This window comes from Cyprinus carpio, chromosome A10, assembly GCF_018340385.1.
Source record: "Cyprinus carpio isolate SPL01 chromosome A10, ASM1834038v1, whole genome shotgun sequence".
Taxonomy (NCBI): Eukaryota; Metazoa; Chordata; class Actinopteri; order Cypriniformes; family Cyprinidae; genus Cyprinus; species Cyprinus carpio.
Window position 1 is genome coordinate 2,326,291 of NC_056581.1, and position 17,429 is coordinate 2,343,719.

Below are 17,429 nucleotides of genomic sequence, written 5' to 3' on the forward strand. Positions count from 1 at the left end.
AATTGTACGAGATCCTTTTTTTTATTGCTATTACGTTGTAGAACAGTAAAAATTTAGTTTTTAAAAAAAGGTAATTAAAAATATCTATTGCTAATACTATGGGCAATGTTAAAACAAAAGGAAGTTATCCAGGGTAGACAAACACTGCTTCAAATAATCAGTTGAAGGTTTTAACATGTGGCTGAGCACAAGCTCAGCTTCAATACTTATAAATTGCTATCGACATTTGTGTAAGTTTTAATCAAGAAAAGCCAATTTATGATTTTCATCAACTGGTTTCCTGTGGAAGCACTCCGAGCAGGACAGATTGAGATTTCCTATAAGATTAACTTCTGTATTGGCAGGGCTATTTTTCAAAAACTTACAGTGCTTTAAAAGAAACTCAGAACTGACATCCTCACTACAATAGCTTGGTGTTATGTGACAATTACACACCCTGCCCAAACTTGTTGACTTAAAAGGTGGCCATTGTGACATCCAGAAGAATGTAGACAACTACAGTGTAATTCACTCTGAAAAGCATGTTCATGCAGGCATTGATAATCCTTGAAAGATTAATCCTTGGGGATCACTGAAGTCCCAAGGACAGATGGAAGTAGAGTAGGGCAACAAAATTAATTTTCAAGCATGCATACATGCTTCCATATTCAAAGCTACCTTTGTATATTTTATGGCTATAATTTTTACTTTGAGATGAAACCAACCTTTTTAACATCTTTCTTTTAAAAATATTTTTTTATTATTATTTCTATTATTATTTAAATACAAGCTGACCTAAAATATACTTCAAAAGACATTTTGAACACTTTATGAACAAATCTCACATAGCGAAATCTCTGGATTGTATTTCACCCCCAAAATGTAAAAATCTATAAATAGAAACATATGTCTGTTGTGATTTTATTACATGTTGGCAATTTCATAAAAAATTAAGCAAATTTCCTGCTAAATCACCTTGTCTTTTGTACAAAAGAATTGTATTAGAATTGTACAAAAAAATATATATATCATGCATTAATAGCATTTCTGTCCACATTACTGCATCATTTGCTTTATTTTCATGAAAATGTCTTCAGTGAATTTTAAGGTGAAATATAACATGGACATGTTCTCGATTGGTTTCATGAGATTAAAAAGAAAATAAATAAAAACTCAGGCTCAGGTATTTTTTGTGAGTGTTTTGTATTCATATACATAAGCATATAAACTCAATTAAAAATCCAAAGGAAAGAAGAAACTAACAAAACGAAACTGATTTGGCAGATCAGGCCAGTTTTTCAAGCAGAACCTCAACTCCTTTCGAGTTCTGGACCTTCTTTAGTTCAGGAAGCATGGATTTCAGCATGACTTTCACTTCTTCAGCAACACTTTCATCTGCACTCTGGAGAAGGCTGTGGAAACACAATGAGAACCAAGCAGCTGAAACTTCAATCAAATACAATCAACCAATGCACAGATCCACTCATGCATTAAACATGTCTCTGCATACAGCAGGGGGTTCAATTTTGAATATATTTGGTGGGAAAATTACATCAGAATAAACAAACAGTCCAGGCTAAAAATATAAAGAAACAAATCTCTCACTGCTTAAAGTCTTAGGGAGATTATAAGAGGTCATGCACAAAGACCGAGGCTGAGACAGGGAGTGGAAAGAACCCATAATCCTTTGCGGCATGTAACTCAAGGGCTTGTCTGCTTCAGTGGCAGCTGGGAGCCAGTTTAGTCCTTTATTAGCATACAGACAACAGCATAGTATAATGAAGCAGGACTGTGGAAGATGTGCTTAACCTAAAGCTCACTGTAGGGAATTCCCCCAGCTAATAATCGTGCGTTAAATGACAGCGTGATGGAAAAGCAGCAAATTTGCTGCGATAGAGAGCTTGGGATGTCACAGGATAAGCACTTTTGGAGGCTTTGTAAAGTAGGGGCTTTAAACATGAATCTTCTGTGTGTGTGTTCAGTGTATTTCACCAGCGCTCACAGAACAATGGCTGCCGTGGTATGTTTACACCCACCAATTCAAAAGCAACTTTTCTATTTTACTAGAGTGCATAAAAGGGAGTGTATTTTGTTATTTTTAGATCCGTTCATTTGTGGAGGTCATAAACTTACCAACAAAGAACAATGGCACCACGGTTGACTGAAGCCCACGTCTTGAGGTTCTCCAACCCCACCTTCTCCAGAAGAATCCTGGAGAAACGCTCTGGGGAACAAAATAAGGCAGGACAGGCCCGTAAAACACCGGTTCGCATTGGAAAACTGCTCAATTTGTTTTTATTAGATTACATAAAGAAAATGACTTCTAAGAATAGAAAAGGAAATTCAAAAGTATCCTTAAAGTTCCCATCAAGCATTTTAGCCCAAAGCTGTGAGTCCTTGACATGAGTGTGTCAGGGTTGGACTTTCTGCACTTGCCTTCTCTCTCTGCCTCCTTCATCTTAGCATCCTGCTCGATCAACCATTTCAACACCAGATGACCGGCAGGGTGCTCTGCCATATGAAGCTACAGGAAACACAATTAGTAAACCATTAGCTTAAAAAAAAAAAAAAAAAGTAAAACCCCGTAACAATGTAATGTTCCAAATATTGCTACTAAAAAAATAAGACTTTAGAAAAATTAATGCATTAACTAACATTAAATAGTCAAAGGGCTATACATTTATTACAGTATTTAATTCTCTTTTTTAATGTTAGTTAATAAGAATACAACTGTTAACTGTTTGTTCATGTTAGTTCAGGTCCATTAAATAATACGAACAGATGGTTTACTTTAGGGACCAATTCTCACTATTAACTATGACTACTGCCTCAAACTCCTAATCTGCTGCTTATTAATAGTCAGGTAGTTGTTGAGTTTAAATATGGGGTGGATAAGTGATCAAAAATATGGTCATGCAGAATAATGCATTAATATGTTCTTTATAAGTACTAATAATGCATGCTAATGAACAAGTAGTTAATAGTGAGAACTGGGCCCTAAAGTCTTACCATATATTTTGAAATCAAGATAAACAAATGCTTTTCATTTATGTGCCATGAATGCAGAATTTTTTTTAATGAAGATATTGTTATTTAGTAACACATTAATGCTTCTATTACTGACAGTACAGCAGATCTCTTCAGCATTAGGTGTGAGACCTGTAGTTACCTGGCCATCTTCTCCTCCCGGTGTGAGGGGTTCGGCTGCCAGAGCCGCCACAGCCTCCATGGCAGGTCTGAGATCTCCGATGGCGGCGCCCAGGATGTCACTCACAGCCACGCTGCAGGCTTTATCCATGACCATAGACCGAGCGTTCTCACACAGGTACTTCAGCAGAGGAGGAGACACGGCCTCCAGCAGCTCCTTCCTCCTGATCGCCACATCCTTCTTACTGTAGGAGGAAATACTTAGTCTTTTATTTTCCATCTGGCACCGTGGTTGGCACTTACGACCCAAATGCAGTACATGTCAATAGAAAAGAACACATTCTCATACATACCTGCACTCACTGCACCACCCTCAACAAGCACCCAAATGAACTAACTCAGGTGGGCTGGGTCTCCTGGGCTCAGCAGGTAAAGCAGCACCTTTTTAACATTATAACAAAAAAATAAACCATACAAATAACAAAAAATATAAAAAAAGCAAAATCAGACAAAAAAAATTATTCAATCATCCAAATATTAGAAATAATAAAAATACTAAATAGCATATAAACCACCAACTAATAAAGAAATTTGTAACTTGAAAGAAACTAGAGAGCACTTACTGAGATGATAATCTGTTTAACCAACTTCGTGTCATCAATGCAATCGAATGCAGCCAATAGTACAAGATGAGCATATTCACCCTGAAAATACATAAATATATCGTATTTTTACTGCCTTAAAACATTTGATGGACTGAAATATTACAACGCATTATTTAGGTGAATCTCACAAAATGTGTCAATTATGTGTCTAGGTCATATTTCCCTCTGAAAAATCAAATGAAAGCAGGAATGATAACTTGCTTAAAGAAAACAAAGCCACTTCTTGTAACAGATGTTCAAACTTCCTTTTTAGCAAAAAAAAAAAAAATCTCTCTATATATATATATATATATGTATATGTGTGTGTGTGTGTGTGTGTGTGTGTGTGTGTGTGTGAGATTCACCCATTCATAGACTGTACAGATAAGAAAGGCAGCTTACCATCGCAAACTTTGCAATGTATGATTTCAACGTTTTTACTATAACTTTTCGGTCCTGAAAAAAAAGACAAAAAACAGGTCACACTAATTGCAAACACTAGCGATCATGAATTATCTAAAACATGGTGTCTAAAGCAGTGCTAGCCTTGGGTGTGCCGTGCCATAAACAGTGCATGGTGACTCTGGCTCCATCATGTGTGTGTGCCATGTACACGACTGCCTCTCTGATGGACTCGATCATCTCCTGAGGAACACACCACAAACAGACTTCAGACAGCGACAACAGTAATCAGACTATCGGTCATCGCTGGTCACAACACTCACCGTTCTCTGTTTGGCTGGAGCGTGCTCAAAGAAGTCCAGAAAAACTTTGTGGACCAATGAATGTTTGATGACAGCCTCCCTGTAGAGCAGAACGCATTAATACACACAGAAATTAAGTACTTAGAGACTGTATCATCACATACAAGTACAGATGAGTGGAAGGATGCTATATACTGTGAGACAAAAAGAGATTTGAGCCACCAGTGTTCATTTATTAGTGTTAATAATTATATAGTTTCAGAGTGTTTATTATTATTATTTTGAATTTGATCTTATTGCATTTTTTTTATTTTAGCTTTGCATTTTAATTTTAGTAATGTGTTTGTCATTTAGGTTTTTCTTTTTTTAAATTTTAGTCAACTTTACATTTATTTTTATTTCAGTTTTTAATTTTAGTCCATTATTTCAGTTGGCTTCGAAAGAAACATTCATTATTCTTAAATTTTATTTATGTTTTCTAGTAATTATACTTTATTTTATTTCAGTTTTATTTCAGTTCATGTAAATTCTATTTTTTTTTACATAACGTGAAGCTGTGATGCAAAAAACACTGTTCATTTATTAGAAACGAATGTATTTTTTATTTTAAATTCAAATAATATAAAAAGAAAATACATTTTGTTCATTTATAATTCATCAAATTAACAACTAGATCAGTAATATTTCCATTTTTAATACATAAACCAGGATTTCCTACAAAAATAACTATTGTTGTGATGTTTACAACTGAAGTGATCTAAAATTACTAGTGCTTCACGTCCCCCCAGGATGAAAAATCCTCACAAATATTCTCCAGTAAACTGAGGGCAATTATGAAAAGAACCTGAAAGATGAATTACTGTAGACAGCCCTAAAAATTCCTCATATTGTGGTATAAGTTTTCGATCCCACCCCTTTAACAGTTACTCACTTCTGAGCCATTGGTGTGAGGATCTGCTTCATTTCATCCATGATGCCGTCTAACTTCTCTGGATTTGCTTCCAAAACCTTCTCTAACGTAGGACAAACTGAGGACTGAAAACAGAAGATGCTGTGACCATGAGTGTGGACAGCAAACACACTGATCTTTTCACACACTTCAGAAGCAGCTTGGAGCTGGAGTACCTTGCAGACTTGGAATGTGTTTCCGTAGAGCTCCTCGGTGAGCATGAGTCTCTGGGACAGGATGGCCTTGTCGTTGTAAGCGTACTCAACTACTGAAGACGCCTCGGAGTGCCTGAGCATCTGTCTGACGTTCCCTTTAAAAGCCGACATCACTTCCCCCACCTGCTGTTTACTCCTACAGGAGAAACCAGTGTTTTTGGATCATGAAGACACGTTCATCAAGTCACTTTTAGAGAAGAACACGATTCAAGCCATGTTTTCCAGAATAACTGCATTATGATTTACTGAAATATGGAAGTGACTTACCCATACATCAGAAACTTTTTCACAATGTTTCTAGCATACTTCGATTTACTCAACTCCACTATGTGCTCTAGAAAGACAAACATCCAGGTAGAAATGATGATGAGAGACGATCACTTCACACACCTTCAGATTCACTGAACTGATGAGAAGACCAACCTTTGAGTTCCTCGAAGACCTCCTGTCTCTGCTTATCACTGCCAAACTGAATAAAACACTGCAGCACTCGGGTCGAATCGTGAGCAAACGCAATCTAGCGAAGAAAAGACGAGCACAACAGTAAAATACTGACAGATCACTTCAAACAGTGAATACTCAGCATAATAAATAATCTTCACTTACTGTTTTAATTTTGCCCTTCACAAGACCCTGTAGTTCTTTCATCAGTTTGGCCCTTTTTTGCTTGTCACAGTCTTTCCTGTATTTCCACAAAACACACTGTGTGAGTGCAACCTTTGCACTTTTATGTCCCTGGTTTTTTTTTCTCCTATGATATTTGTTTTAGAATTATTTTTGTTTATTTGTTAGAAGCGATGACATCTTTTGCTTGCATATTTATTCAAACTAAATTATTGTAACTTCTTTTTGTCATTAAAAGTGTATTGAAATTGTTTTATGCATTTATTAACGCTTTTGAAAAATAAATAAAAAACGACGTATTTTATAGAAAGTGCCATACACATAAACCGTTTCAATATTTGCTGTCAAAAACTCGGTTACCAAGAAGACAGCGTCAGTGAAAAAGCTTCCGATGAAATGAGACGTGATGCGTAACAAACATTACAAATATTACTTGTGAGCAATATTTCTATTCTGCATCATTTCCTACCACGCTGTAATTCTTTATCAAGTTGTGCTGAATGTGTATAACTATTTTTAATTGAACGTATTTAGGATTATTAATAATTCCCACCACAGAATGAACTGTAATTTGAAATGTGATAGAAATATTGGTTGCAAAAAGGTGGAAAATGTCAAATAAATTTGGGAAACACTGCAGACATTTTAGAAAATTTACAGGAATTTTTAGAAAGTTTCCGGACATTTTGCAACCCCAGATGGAAATCACATTTGTTTATGATGGTTAAAAACAAAGTAAGTGCTGAGTGTGAATTATTTAATCAGCTTATTCTCTTCTTTTATTTTTCTACAGGGTCAAAGGTGCTGTAGAAACACCTAAACACAAAACTCTCACACGCAATAAACAAATGCTTACCGTCTTACAATTTCCCACACTTGCTTTGCTCTGCTTACAATCTGGTAACTTTCTTTTTTCTCATTCTGCTGGCGATTCTGCTTCAACTCTTTCTTTTTTTGTTTGAATTCACCCCATTTAGGTTTTTTCCCTTCAGAGCCTGTAAGAGAAAATGCTTTGATTAATCAACACATGAAGAATCACACAGTACACTATCTGAAGTGCTCCCAGATAAGGTGATATCTGTACCTCCGTCCTCTTTGCTTCCAGGGTATTTTCTCTTCTTTGTGAACTTCCCATCCGCTGGTTTTCTGCTGAACTTGCGTGGTCCTCCTTCTGCAGCTGGTCTTTTAAACCTCTTCTCTTTGTCTGTGAGGTGAGGTTTGAAAGGTCTTTTGCCCGCAGGTTTTCCTCCTGGTTTACCTGATACAGGAGAGTTTATCAATACAACCCTGCCTGCTGGATACTAGATTCTTTACAATCACAAACACAAACCTGAAAACGAAGTCAAGGTAGAGATCGTACTGAATAATAAAAAAACAAGAATAGAAGACGTAGTTACCTCTCGACTTGAAGGATGGTTTCTTCCCGTCTCTTGGTGTAAACGACTTCTTTTTTGGTTTGGCCTCCATACTGTACTGCAAATGTTTAATTAGCTTTGTTAGACTGTCTGTTTAACAGTGTATACAGTAACTCTAGAAGCTGAGAAGTTAAAGGTGAGCTTTTATCGGAGAAACGTGGCGGTGTCCGACAGCTCGCGAGGAACCAAGCGATGACAATTTACGCTTCTATAGTGGCTTATAGAGTAGCTTTAGACTACTGACAGGCGTGTAGTCTAATAAATGTTACACATATAAAATATTGGAGCATTTCGTATCCAAAAGAGAGGAAATTTCGTTGTTTAACAAAACGATGAAACACGTTTCCATACGTACCCATGTGTGTAGAGACAAATCACTTTACGGCATCTGAAGTCCACACGGGTGTCGTAAGGAACTCGGAGAGCCCGTTTGCGACAGTCTGTCACTGAACGCAAATATAGCTTAAAGGGATAGTTCACCCAAAAATGAAAATTCTGTAATCATTAACTTAACCTCATGTCGTTCCAAACCTATACGGGTCGTTTTCTTATGTTGAACATAAAAGAAGATATTTTGAAGATTGCTGGTAATCAAGCAGTTGGTGGTTCCCATTGGCTTCCATAGTAGGAAAAAAAATACTATGGAAGTCAATGGGAACCACCAACTGTTTGACTGTTTTTTTTTTTTTTTTTTAAATAGATAAAGTGTAATTATTAAAATACAAACAAACTTCATAGAAGTATTTTTTTTAGGTTCTTGCAAGTCAGGAACTATGTACAATCCTACTTCAACAGGTTCGCAACAATTAGCCCTTCATGTCTTGACACCCGTATTAAGGACTATTTTGGTAAAGGGAAAATTATTTCCTGGATTTATAATACTCTCCAGGCCTCCTTATTACCTACTACATCTTCAATCAAAAGTTTATGTGAGGAAGAATTAGGGTCAGTAATTTCCAATGAGTTATGGTCAGATAGCCTGGAAGAGATTAATAGATGTTCTATTAACTCCAGACACTGCCTCATCCAGTTCAAAATCTTGCATAGACTAGACTACTCTAAAACAAATTATCTATAATATTTCCAGGTGTCTCTCCAAAATGTGAAAAATGTAGGACGGCTGATGTGACCCTGGTTCACCGTTATGCATTATGTCCCAGTCTTCAAAGCTTCTAGTGCAAGATTTTCAGTGTCATCTCTGAAATTGCTAGGCAACATATTGAACCCGACAAGTTTTTAATCATGTTTGGTGTTTCAAGACATGAGCTTTGTCTGTCCAAGTCTCAAGTCTCAACAACGATTTCTTTCCAGACTTTTAACGGCCAAAAAGCTTATTTTAACATTCTGGAAAAAACAACTGCCACCTCACAACTCACAAATACACTACATTAGGAGCACACACGGCTCTGTCTAAGAAATAAGAGTCTAGAAATAAGTTTTCTAAAACTTGGGAACCTTTTATAAGGTATTTAGGGGAAGAAGGTAGAGGAGACTTGGAAGAGAGGGATGTTGACTTAATCTGAGTTGGATCTAAGATCCGTTCCACCCCTGGGTTTTTATTTTTATTTTTAAATTTTTATATTAGTATTCCTCCCTATGTGGTGCGTATCAGTGGGCGGGTGGAGAGTTGTCTTGTTTTGTTTTAGGAGTTTCTGTATAGTATGTTAGAAAATATGTGCATATGTCTGCATGTATAGTGTATACTTAGACTGCATGTGCATGTATAGGATTATTATGTTGTGTATGCAGGTGTATGTTTAAATATGTATATATAGTTAATAACTGCAGAAAAAAATATAACTTGGTTAGATTTTTGTTTGCATAAGGATAATCCGGAGGTACTTCTGATTTGAATTCCGTTAAGCTTATCTGTACTATATATGTTTCCCCAATAAAAAAATAAATACAATAAAAATAAAAAAAAGATGGAAGAGACGTGTTTTTAGTCGTTTCTTGAAGATGGCTAAGGACTCTGCTCGGATTGAGTTCATTCCACCAGGAGGGAACAGCTAATGAAAATGTCAGTGAAAGTGATTTTGTGCCACTTTGGGATGGCACAATAATGCATTGCTCACTTACAGAATGCAAGCTTCTAGAGGGCACCTAACTCTGAAGTAATGAATTTAGGTAAATGGGTGCAGATCCAGTGGTGGTTTTGTAGGCAAACATTAATGCCTTGAATTCTAGGCGAGCAGCTACTGGTAGAACAGAGGGGTGACATGCGTTCTTTTCGGCTCATTAAAGATTAATCTTGCAGCAGCATTTTGGATTAATTGTAGAGGTTTGATAGAACTGGCTGGAAGACCTGCCAAGAGAGCATTGCAGTAGTCTAGCCTGGATAGAACAACAGTGTAGTGAATCAGCTCAAAGGGGGAATATGAATAACTAATTATAACTAGTTATAATTAATTATAAATATTTAGATCCGCTGTAAGTATTTACTTGACATCTCAGTGTCAACTGTCTGTCAGTTCTAAGAATGTTAATTTCCTGGTTAAGGAAAATAACTTTCTTACTGTACAATACTACAAAAATCTGCATGATTAGGGACCCAGCTATGAGCCAACAATGAACAACCTCAAATGTGATACAAATAAGATTTTATTAACTGCATAAACACTTAAACTATACAAATACACACACATGCATGCATACAGTTGGCATAGGGAAAAGGGTTAAAGCTTAAGCAGTAGAGAGAAGATAAATAAAAACATGAAACTATGGTACAATTTGATATTCAGCAGATCTACAGCCTGAATGAAACATCAGTTTCTTAGTTCAAACACACCTTTGTAAAAGGTGCAAATTATACTTAATGTATCAATTAATAAGACTAAGTTTGATACTTGCACGTCTCACCTGTTTGAAAGAGAGCCCTGATGCACTTTGGGACTCCAGTAGGTTGGCTGAAGTTAGGTGATGAGAAAGAACCATTTTGAGTCAGAGAATCTTAATGAATTGAAAGTCAAGGCCGAAGCCTGGCGCAAAAGGGATACTCCACTCCAAAATGAAAATTTTGTCATTAATCACTTAATATCTTAAATTGTGTTCCGAAGACGAACAAAGCTTTTACGGGTTTGGAACAACATGGGGGTAAGTGATTAATGACAAAATTTTCATTTTGGGGTGGAGTATCCCTTTAAGGTTTACAGATACGTTCTAGCTCACATCCTTTTCTTCTTTCCATCTTTATCCACCAGGCACGCCCGCACCGGCTCAGGCTCTCCACATGTTCAGCCATCAGAAGATTTAGCAGAAGAAGCCTGGGCAGAACTGTGCATGAGCCTTTTAAGGTCTGAGAAGATTCACACCTCTCAGGATGGGCTTGTCCAATAAGAAAGGCTGAAATTCCAAGCGGGAGGTTGGAAATACTGGGGATTTTTATGACCCTTTGTGTGAGGACATGGTGATTTGCATATGTAACTCGATTAGGTGTTGATGCACAAACTACTAAAGGTTCTTAGAACACTAATATGTTGCATAGGTATGAACATATAATATACACTCTCAATTAGACTATCCGAAGACAAAGTCATAGAGACCAAACATGGTATATGTAAGGTTAAATGAATGAGTGGTTCTATCATAAGCATACATAAAACAGTATACAATACAAAATACACTATACAAGAACAGCAATAATATACACAATGACCTGAAGGATATGTGTGTTCATTCAAAGCCTTTTCTGCCTTTCTGAGGTGTTAGATGCATTTCGGGGGAAGGGTCCATAGACCCTCACATTTGGCCCTTTGGTTAGGTGAAGGGGGCATTAGAGATTATTTGTTAAATATAACAAATAGTTGTGTGTATGATTGGTCCAAATGCTACAACAGCTTGAACAAGGAGTTGTGTTGCATGTTCTGAAAGAAAGGGCCTGATCTTCCTAATGTTGTATAAAGAAAATCTGCAGGACTGGGCAGTTTTAGCAATGTGGTCTGAGAAATTCAGCTTATCATCAATCACAACTGTTTTTGAAGGAGTTATGGTTGATGAGCCTAACTGGATGGTGAAATTTTGATAAAGTGATGGGTTTTTTGAAACCACAAGAAGTTCTGTCTTAGCGAGGTTGAGTTGAAGGTGATGGTCTGTCATCCAGAAAGAAATGTCTGTTAGACAAGTTGAGATATGAGCAGCTATCGTCGGATGATCAGAGAGGTAGAGTTGAGTGCCATCAGCATAGCAGTGGTATGAAAAACCATGTTTCTGAATGACAGAACCTAATGATGCCATGTAGACAGAGAAGAGAAATGGTCCAAGAACTGAGCCCTGAGGCACCCCAGTAGTTAGATGTTGTTACTTGGACACCTCTCCAAGATACCTTGAAGGACCTATCTGAGAGATAAGACTCAAACCACTGGCGTGCGGTTCCTGAGAGGTTCCGCTAGTCTAAGGGTTTTAACAACTGAAAGCAAGGTCGAATGTCCACTTCTGAAGCCAGACTGGTTGCTGTCGAGGAGGTTGTTCTGTGTGAGAAAGGCAGAGACTTGGTTGAACACAACTTGTTTAAGTGATTTTGCAACGAAAGGAAGAAGGGAAACCGGTCTGTAGTTCTCTAAAAAAGTTGGGTTAAGAGTAGGTTTCTTAAGTAGTGGAGTTATATGAGCCTGTCTAAATTTTGAGGGAAAAACACCAGTGTGGAGTGATATGTTAATGATGTGAGTGAGTGCAGGTACAACTGCAGGAGAAATGGCTTGAAGGAGATGAGATGGAATAGGATCAAGCAGACAAATAGTAGGATGATTAGAAAGGATGAGTTTAGAGACTTCTGCCTCAGAGAGTGAAGAGAAGGATGAAAATGAGTGTTTGTTTGCTGGCAAGATGTTTGACAGTTTGTAATGTGGCGAATTGTGCAGGTTTGTAATTTTATTAATGAAAAATGTGGCAAAGTCGTCAGCTGTTAGAGTTGATGAAGGAGGGCAAGGAGGAGGACAAAGGAGGGAGGAAAATGTTTTAAAATGTATGTGAGAGTTTGGCGAATTGTTAATTTTAGCTGTTGCAGCGCGGTGCCACACGACAACTGTCTCGTCCGGTGTAGACACGATATAATAAAGGCAGGAATCTCTGTGTGTCTGTCTGTCTGTCTGCATTGGTATTATGTCGAGAACTGTTCATCCAATGGGAGCATTTTGGTGCAATATGGACACGCAACACGTTCCGAATTTATAAACTTTTAATAAACCACAGAATAGCGTAAGCCGAAAGCTTTGTGCCTCACGCAGGCAGGGCTTATATGCTCAGAGAACGGACACTGCTCTAGTGATACAAAACACACAGGTCTGTTAAGAGCAATACTTCTAAAATTATTATTAGGCTGGGCTACTTAACATTTTTAGTGGCTGCCGTATTTGCAAGTACATTCCAAGCAAATTAACTGCACGTTTTTATTATGTGTAAAATTTCAGATTTTTTACACCAACAATACACTATAGGCGTACTACTTACAGAAATTAGGTGATTTTTCAAACTGGATGTGCTGTTGTAGTAGGCCAGTTTCAAATCACATATTTGGCACACTGCCTTTCTTGTCCTCACTCAATTTAAAGTGCTCCCACACCGCTGAGGTCTTCGGCATGTTTGTCTTCTCTTCTAGATGAAATGAATCATGACGTTCACTCATGGGCGAATCATATTCAAGCGAATGAGAACCGTTTCCCAGGGGATGCCAGGGGTTAAAAAAAAAAAAAAAAAAAATATTTGAATCTCAGAATTGAAAATTGAAAGCCAACCCACCAAATGAATGTTCGAATAATCGAATATTCTGGTCCAGCCCTACTCAAGATATCAATTTTATTATTTGTGTAGCCCCATTTATTTATTTTAATGTTGCATTTCCTTTTTCTTAAATATTAGTGCAGTAATACTTAATAATTAGATACAAGTAAAGATGATCCTCTGCCTCTCTAGTTTCCAGAGAATGTACCATTGTCGATTTAAGGAAGCAGTTCACTCCATCCTGTAAGCATAATCTCCATAATTTCATCCAACAGTTCAACATATGCAGCTCACATGATCACCAGAAGAAGAAGAAATTATAATGTTAAGGTTTTTGAAACTTTGAATTTTTTTTTACAAAAATTCAATTTACATTATCCACCTTATTTTTAACATAAGAGCGGCCACGGCCATTTTAAACTTGAATATGCAAAGGTTTAAATTATTTTAGCTGTACAAAAACAGTCCATTATGCTGGTTGTTATTGCACTGATATTTGTCATCATATACATTTATTATAATTATCATAAACACATTGGTTTTAGCACAAATAGTTTTACCATTTTCTGGAAAAAGAAGAAAAGAAAAGAAAAAGTTAACAGAATAAGACTAGAATTTGAGAGCCTTGAAACACATTTGAGTTCTGGATGATTCTTACAAAAAAGTAAGTCAAGGTACTTTTTAATTTCCATAATTCACAATTTATGTATACAGTGCAACAGTGAGGGGAAAAAAAAACATTTTACATTTGTTAAGAATATTTTTTTCTCTCAATATAAATAACTACTAATCAAGGTACGATACCAAACAGGACCACAAGGAGATGCCAAAATACATGATTTTAGGTCTGTGTTATTTAACACTTTCTCTTGTTTCTGGTATCTGCACTAATACCAAGGGCACTTTTAGGCCACATGTCCTTCAAACTTTGGATAAAAATAATGAGGCAAACACACTGAGTAATCATTTTTGTGATATGTTTTGACATAGGCTAGTTGGCAGTCTGCCACCCTTACAAAGAGAACATGACACCAATTAATGAGGTGACCGTGGCTGAAGAATTTGCGAGTATTGAGAAGGTTTCAGGAAGAGAGAGGAGAACACCTGTGTTGTGTATGCTGGCAGATAAATGATCAATCTGTTTGTCGATTCCCGGCCACCACATGTAACTGCGGGCAAGGTTTTTCATTTTTACAGTGCCCAAATGTCCTTCATGCAGTGTGTCCAACATCTTACTGCGCAATTTGGAGGGAATGACTAATCGTAGCCACACATTAGAGTTCCTTGACGCACAGAAAGCTGTTCTCTCCTCGCTGCAAATGCTGGATACAGGGAGTTCCCTTGTGTCGGCCACCCATGATATCATAGACCTTAGACAATGTTGGGTCATTGCAGGTTTCTCTCTGAATAAAGGCATTTGTCACAGGAAACTGACTCACGATTGAGGTTTGAAACATGTCAGCTGGATCCATCGCCTTTGACTTTTCTGTCAACTTCAGTGGAAGATGCGACAAGCCATCCGCGTTACCGTGTAGTTTGGTGCCTTTGTACTCAATATCATATTGGTGAGCACCCAAGAAGAGTGACCAACGCTGCAGCCATGCTGAGGCCATCGCTGAGACACCCTTCCGAACATTGAAGTTCGAGACCAAGGGCTGATGATCTGTGATCAGGGTAAACCGTTGACCATACAGATAATGGTGAATTTTTTTTACACCCCACATGAGACTAAGTGCTTCACAGTCTATTTGAGCATAGTTATGTTCTGCTGTCGTTAGTGATCTAGATTCAAAGGCTATTGGTTTTTCAGTGCCATCTGGAAACTTGTGTGGCAGCACTGCACCAATTCCATATGGTGACACATCGCACGCCAGTCTGATAGGCATAGATGGATTGAAGTGTGTCAGCACTACATCAGAAGTTATGAGCCTTTTGGTCTTTTGGAAAGCTTGTTCACAGCTGTCTGACCATTTCCACTGTGTCTTTGTTTGCAACAGTGCATTCAAAGGATGTAGTACAGTGAAGAGGTTTCGAAGAAATTTGTGGTAATAGTTCACAAGTCCAAGATATGATCAGAGTTGAGACACGTTTTGTGGGTGTGGTGCATTTAGCACAGCTTCAGTTTTGTCTTGTGACTTGTGTAGACCATCTTTGTCTATCACATGACCACAGTAAGAAATCCAAGACTTAAAGAACTCATATTTTCTTTGTTGGCTCTTAGTCCATACTCACACAATCTCATCAGCACCCGTTGCAAGTTTTGGAGGTGATCTGTATCATCCTTCTCTGTTACAATGATGTTACACCTTGGGATGAATTGCGTACGGGACTGGGCGAGCTTTAAAGAATTTTGGAGAAGTGTCTTCTTCCAACTCCAGATTCGCTTTTATTCCTTTAAGTGTTCCTATTCCTTTCTGAAACACAGGTTCTGCATTTTCTATAATTTGCACTAAGGTCTTTTGTGTCCCTGTGTTTGTGACTTGCTGGGACACATCAAGGTTTTCTATTGTGTGCCAGTCCAGAGGTGCTTTGCAGTGGTATTTTTGAGAACAGTCGCTAGTAATCAGCTGCTGAGATGACCCATAAGGCCGATCCAGTGTCTAACTCCATTTTGAGTTTGACTCCTGACACTTCTGGTGTAAGCCAAATAACTCTTCGATCTGTCTCCTTAATATTGTACAGTTCCAAACATGAAAGATCATCTGTACCTGAACTTGTGTTTGTTTCATTTTCAGTTACTTGATGTACAGTGGCAGATTTACGTTTCACTTTGTGTGTTCTGTCTTTTTGCATCCTCTGTCTGTCCATTTTGCATACACGTTCGATGTGCCCCTTTTTATGGCATTTCCTGCACTCTTTATCTTTGAACCAGCAGTCATTCGCATCATGAGACATTTTTCCGCAACGATAACATTTCTGTTTTCTTTCCAATTTCAGTGACAGTTTATTTGTTGCACATTCCATTGTTTTTTTGTTGCAATTCCAATGCATCTTTTCCTGCAGTCTCCATCGATATTGCTATGTTCAGTGCACGATCGAGTGTCAAGTCTTTTTCTGTCAACAGTATTTTTTGTGTGCTTTCATTGTGCATTCCACACACAAGCTTGTCTCTTAATGCATCTGCTAGTCCAGCTCCAAATTGACAATGGACTGACAATCGGCGTAGCTTAGCTATATATTCAGAAATGCTTTCTCCTTTTGCTTGGTTACGCTTATGGAATCTGAATCATTCCACAGTTAATAGGGGTTTGGGGTTCAAATTAGGGCTGTGCGATATGGACAAAAAAACCTATCACGAGTTTTTGATCAATTTTGCGATTTCGATTTTAATCACGATTTTGACACACACAGACATGCTTTACAGTCATAAATGCATTCAGTATAAATTTGAAACATATTTCCAAAAGAAAACCAATGAGAGCTTTATCAAAAAGTTGTAACATGCCTCTAGAACAGACATAAGTCAAAATAATCACTAAGTAAAGATGTCAAACAAAATGTCTAGACATATGGCAAAAAAAAAAAAAATTAAATAAATAATAAAATAAAATAAAATAAAATAAAATAAAACCCGTGTCAAGGGCTATTTTTTTTCCTATGCATTGGTCATAGAACTCATTGTAGCGGTGCCTCAGGTGATGAAATATATTTATTGCCCAAGGTTCACACGTACTCCGTTTGCAGTGCGTATACAGTATGTGTATGCGGTGCAGAAGCAGCAGCGAGAGCGCATTATTGTAACGCGAAAGCACATTAAAATAATACGCGAGCGCGAATCTCTCCGCTTGCACGCATATTTCCTTTTCTTTGTCACAAAACCAGACACGTGTGCTCAGATACACGCTGCTCTCATCCGGAGAGAGTGCGCGCACTTAAAACGTGACTCCTCTCACTCACTCACAACTCTCTCTATGCTCATGCGCTAGATATTCATTCTTTTCGCAACTTTGGATTTCTAACATTTTCTGTTCACATCTTTTACTGCGTGCAGTGTGAACGTTCTGATCCATTAACATGGGCTCGGAAAAAAATACGCA

General features: G+C 37.6%; 1 protein-coding gene across 1 annotated transcript; it reads right to left on the bottom strand.

Annotated features, from left to right (window-relative positions):
- Positions 1–1,097: 1,097 nt before the first annotated feature.
- LOC109061344 (pumilio RNA-binding family member 3) lies at positions 1,098–8,152 on the bottom strand. Its single transcript, XM_042764698.1, is given in 18 exon segments — positions 1,098–1,391; positions 2,113–2,203; positions 2,416–2,503; positions 3,149–3,371; positions 3,476–3,578; positions 3,716–3,830; positions 4,173–4,226; positions 4,317–4,415; positions 4,496–4,574; positions 5,406–5,509; positions 5,600–5,774; positions 5,906–5,972; positions 6,062–6,155; positions 6,245–6,320; positions 7,119–7,257; positions 7,347–7,520; positions 7,660–7,735; positions 8,033–8,152. Coding segments are annotated over 17 exon segments (1,878 nt in total). The 5' UTR covers positions 7,730–7,735; positions 8,033–8,152; the 3' UTR covers positions 1,098–1,264.
- Positions 8,153–17,429: the final 9,277 nt, after the last annotated feature.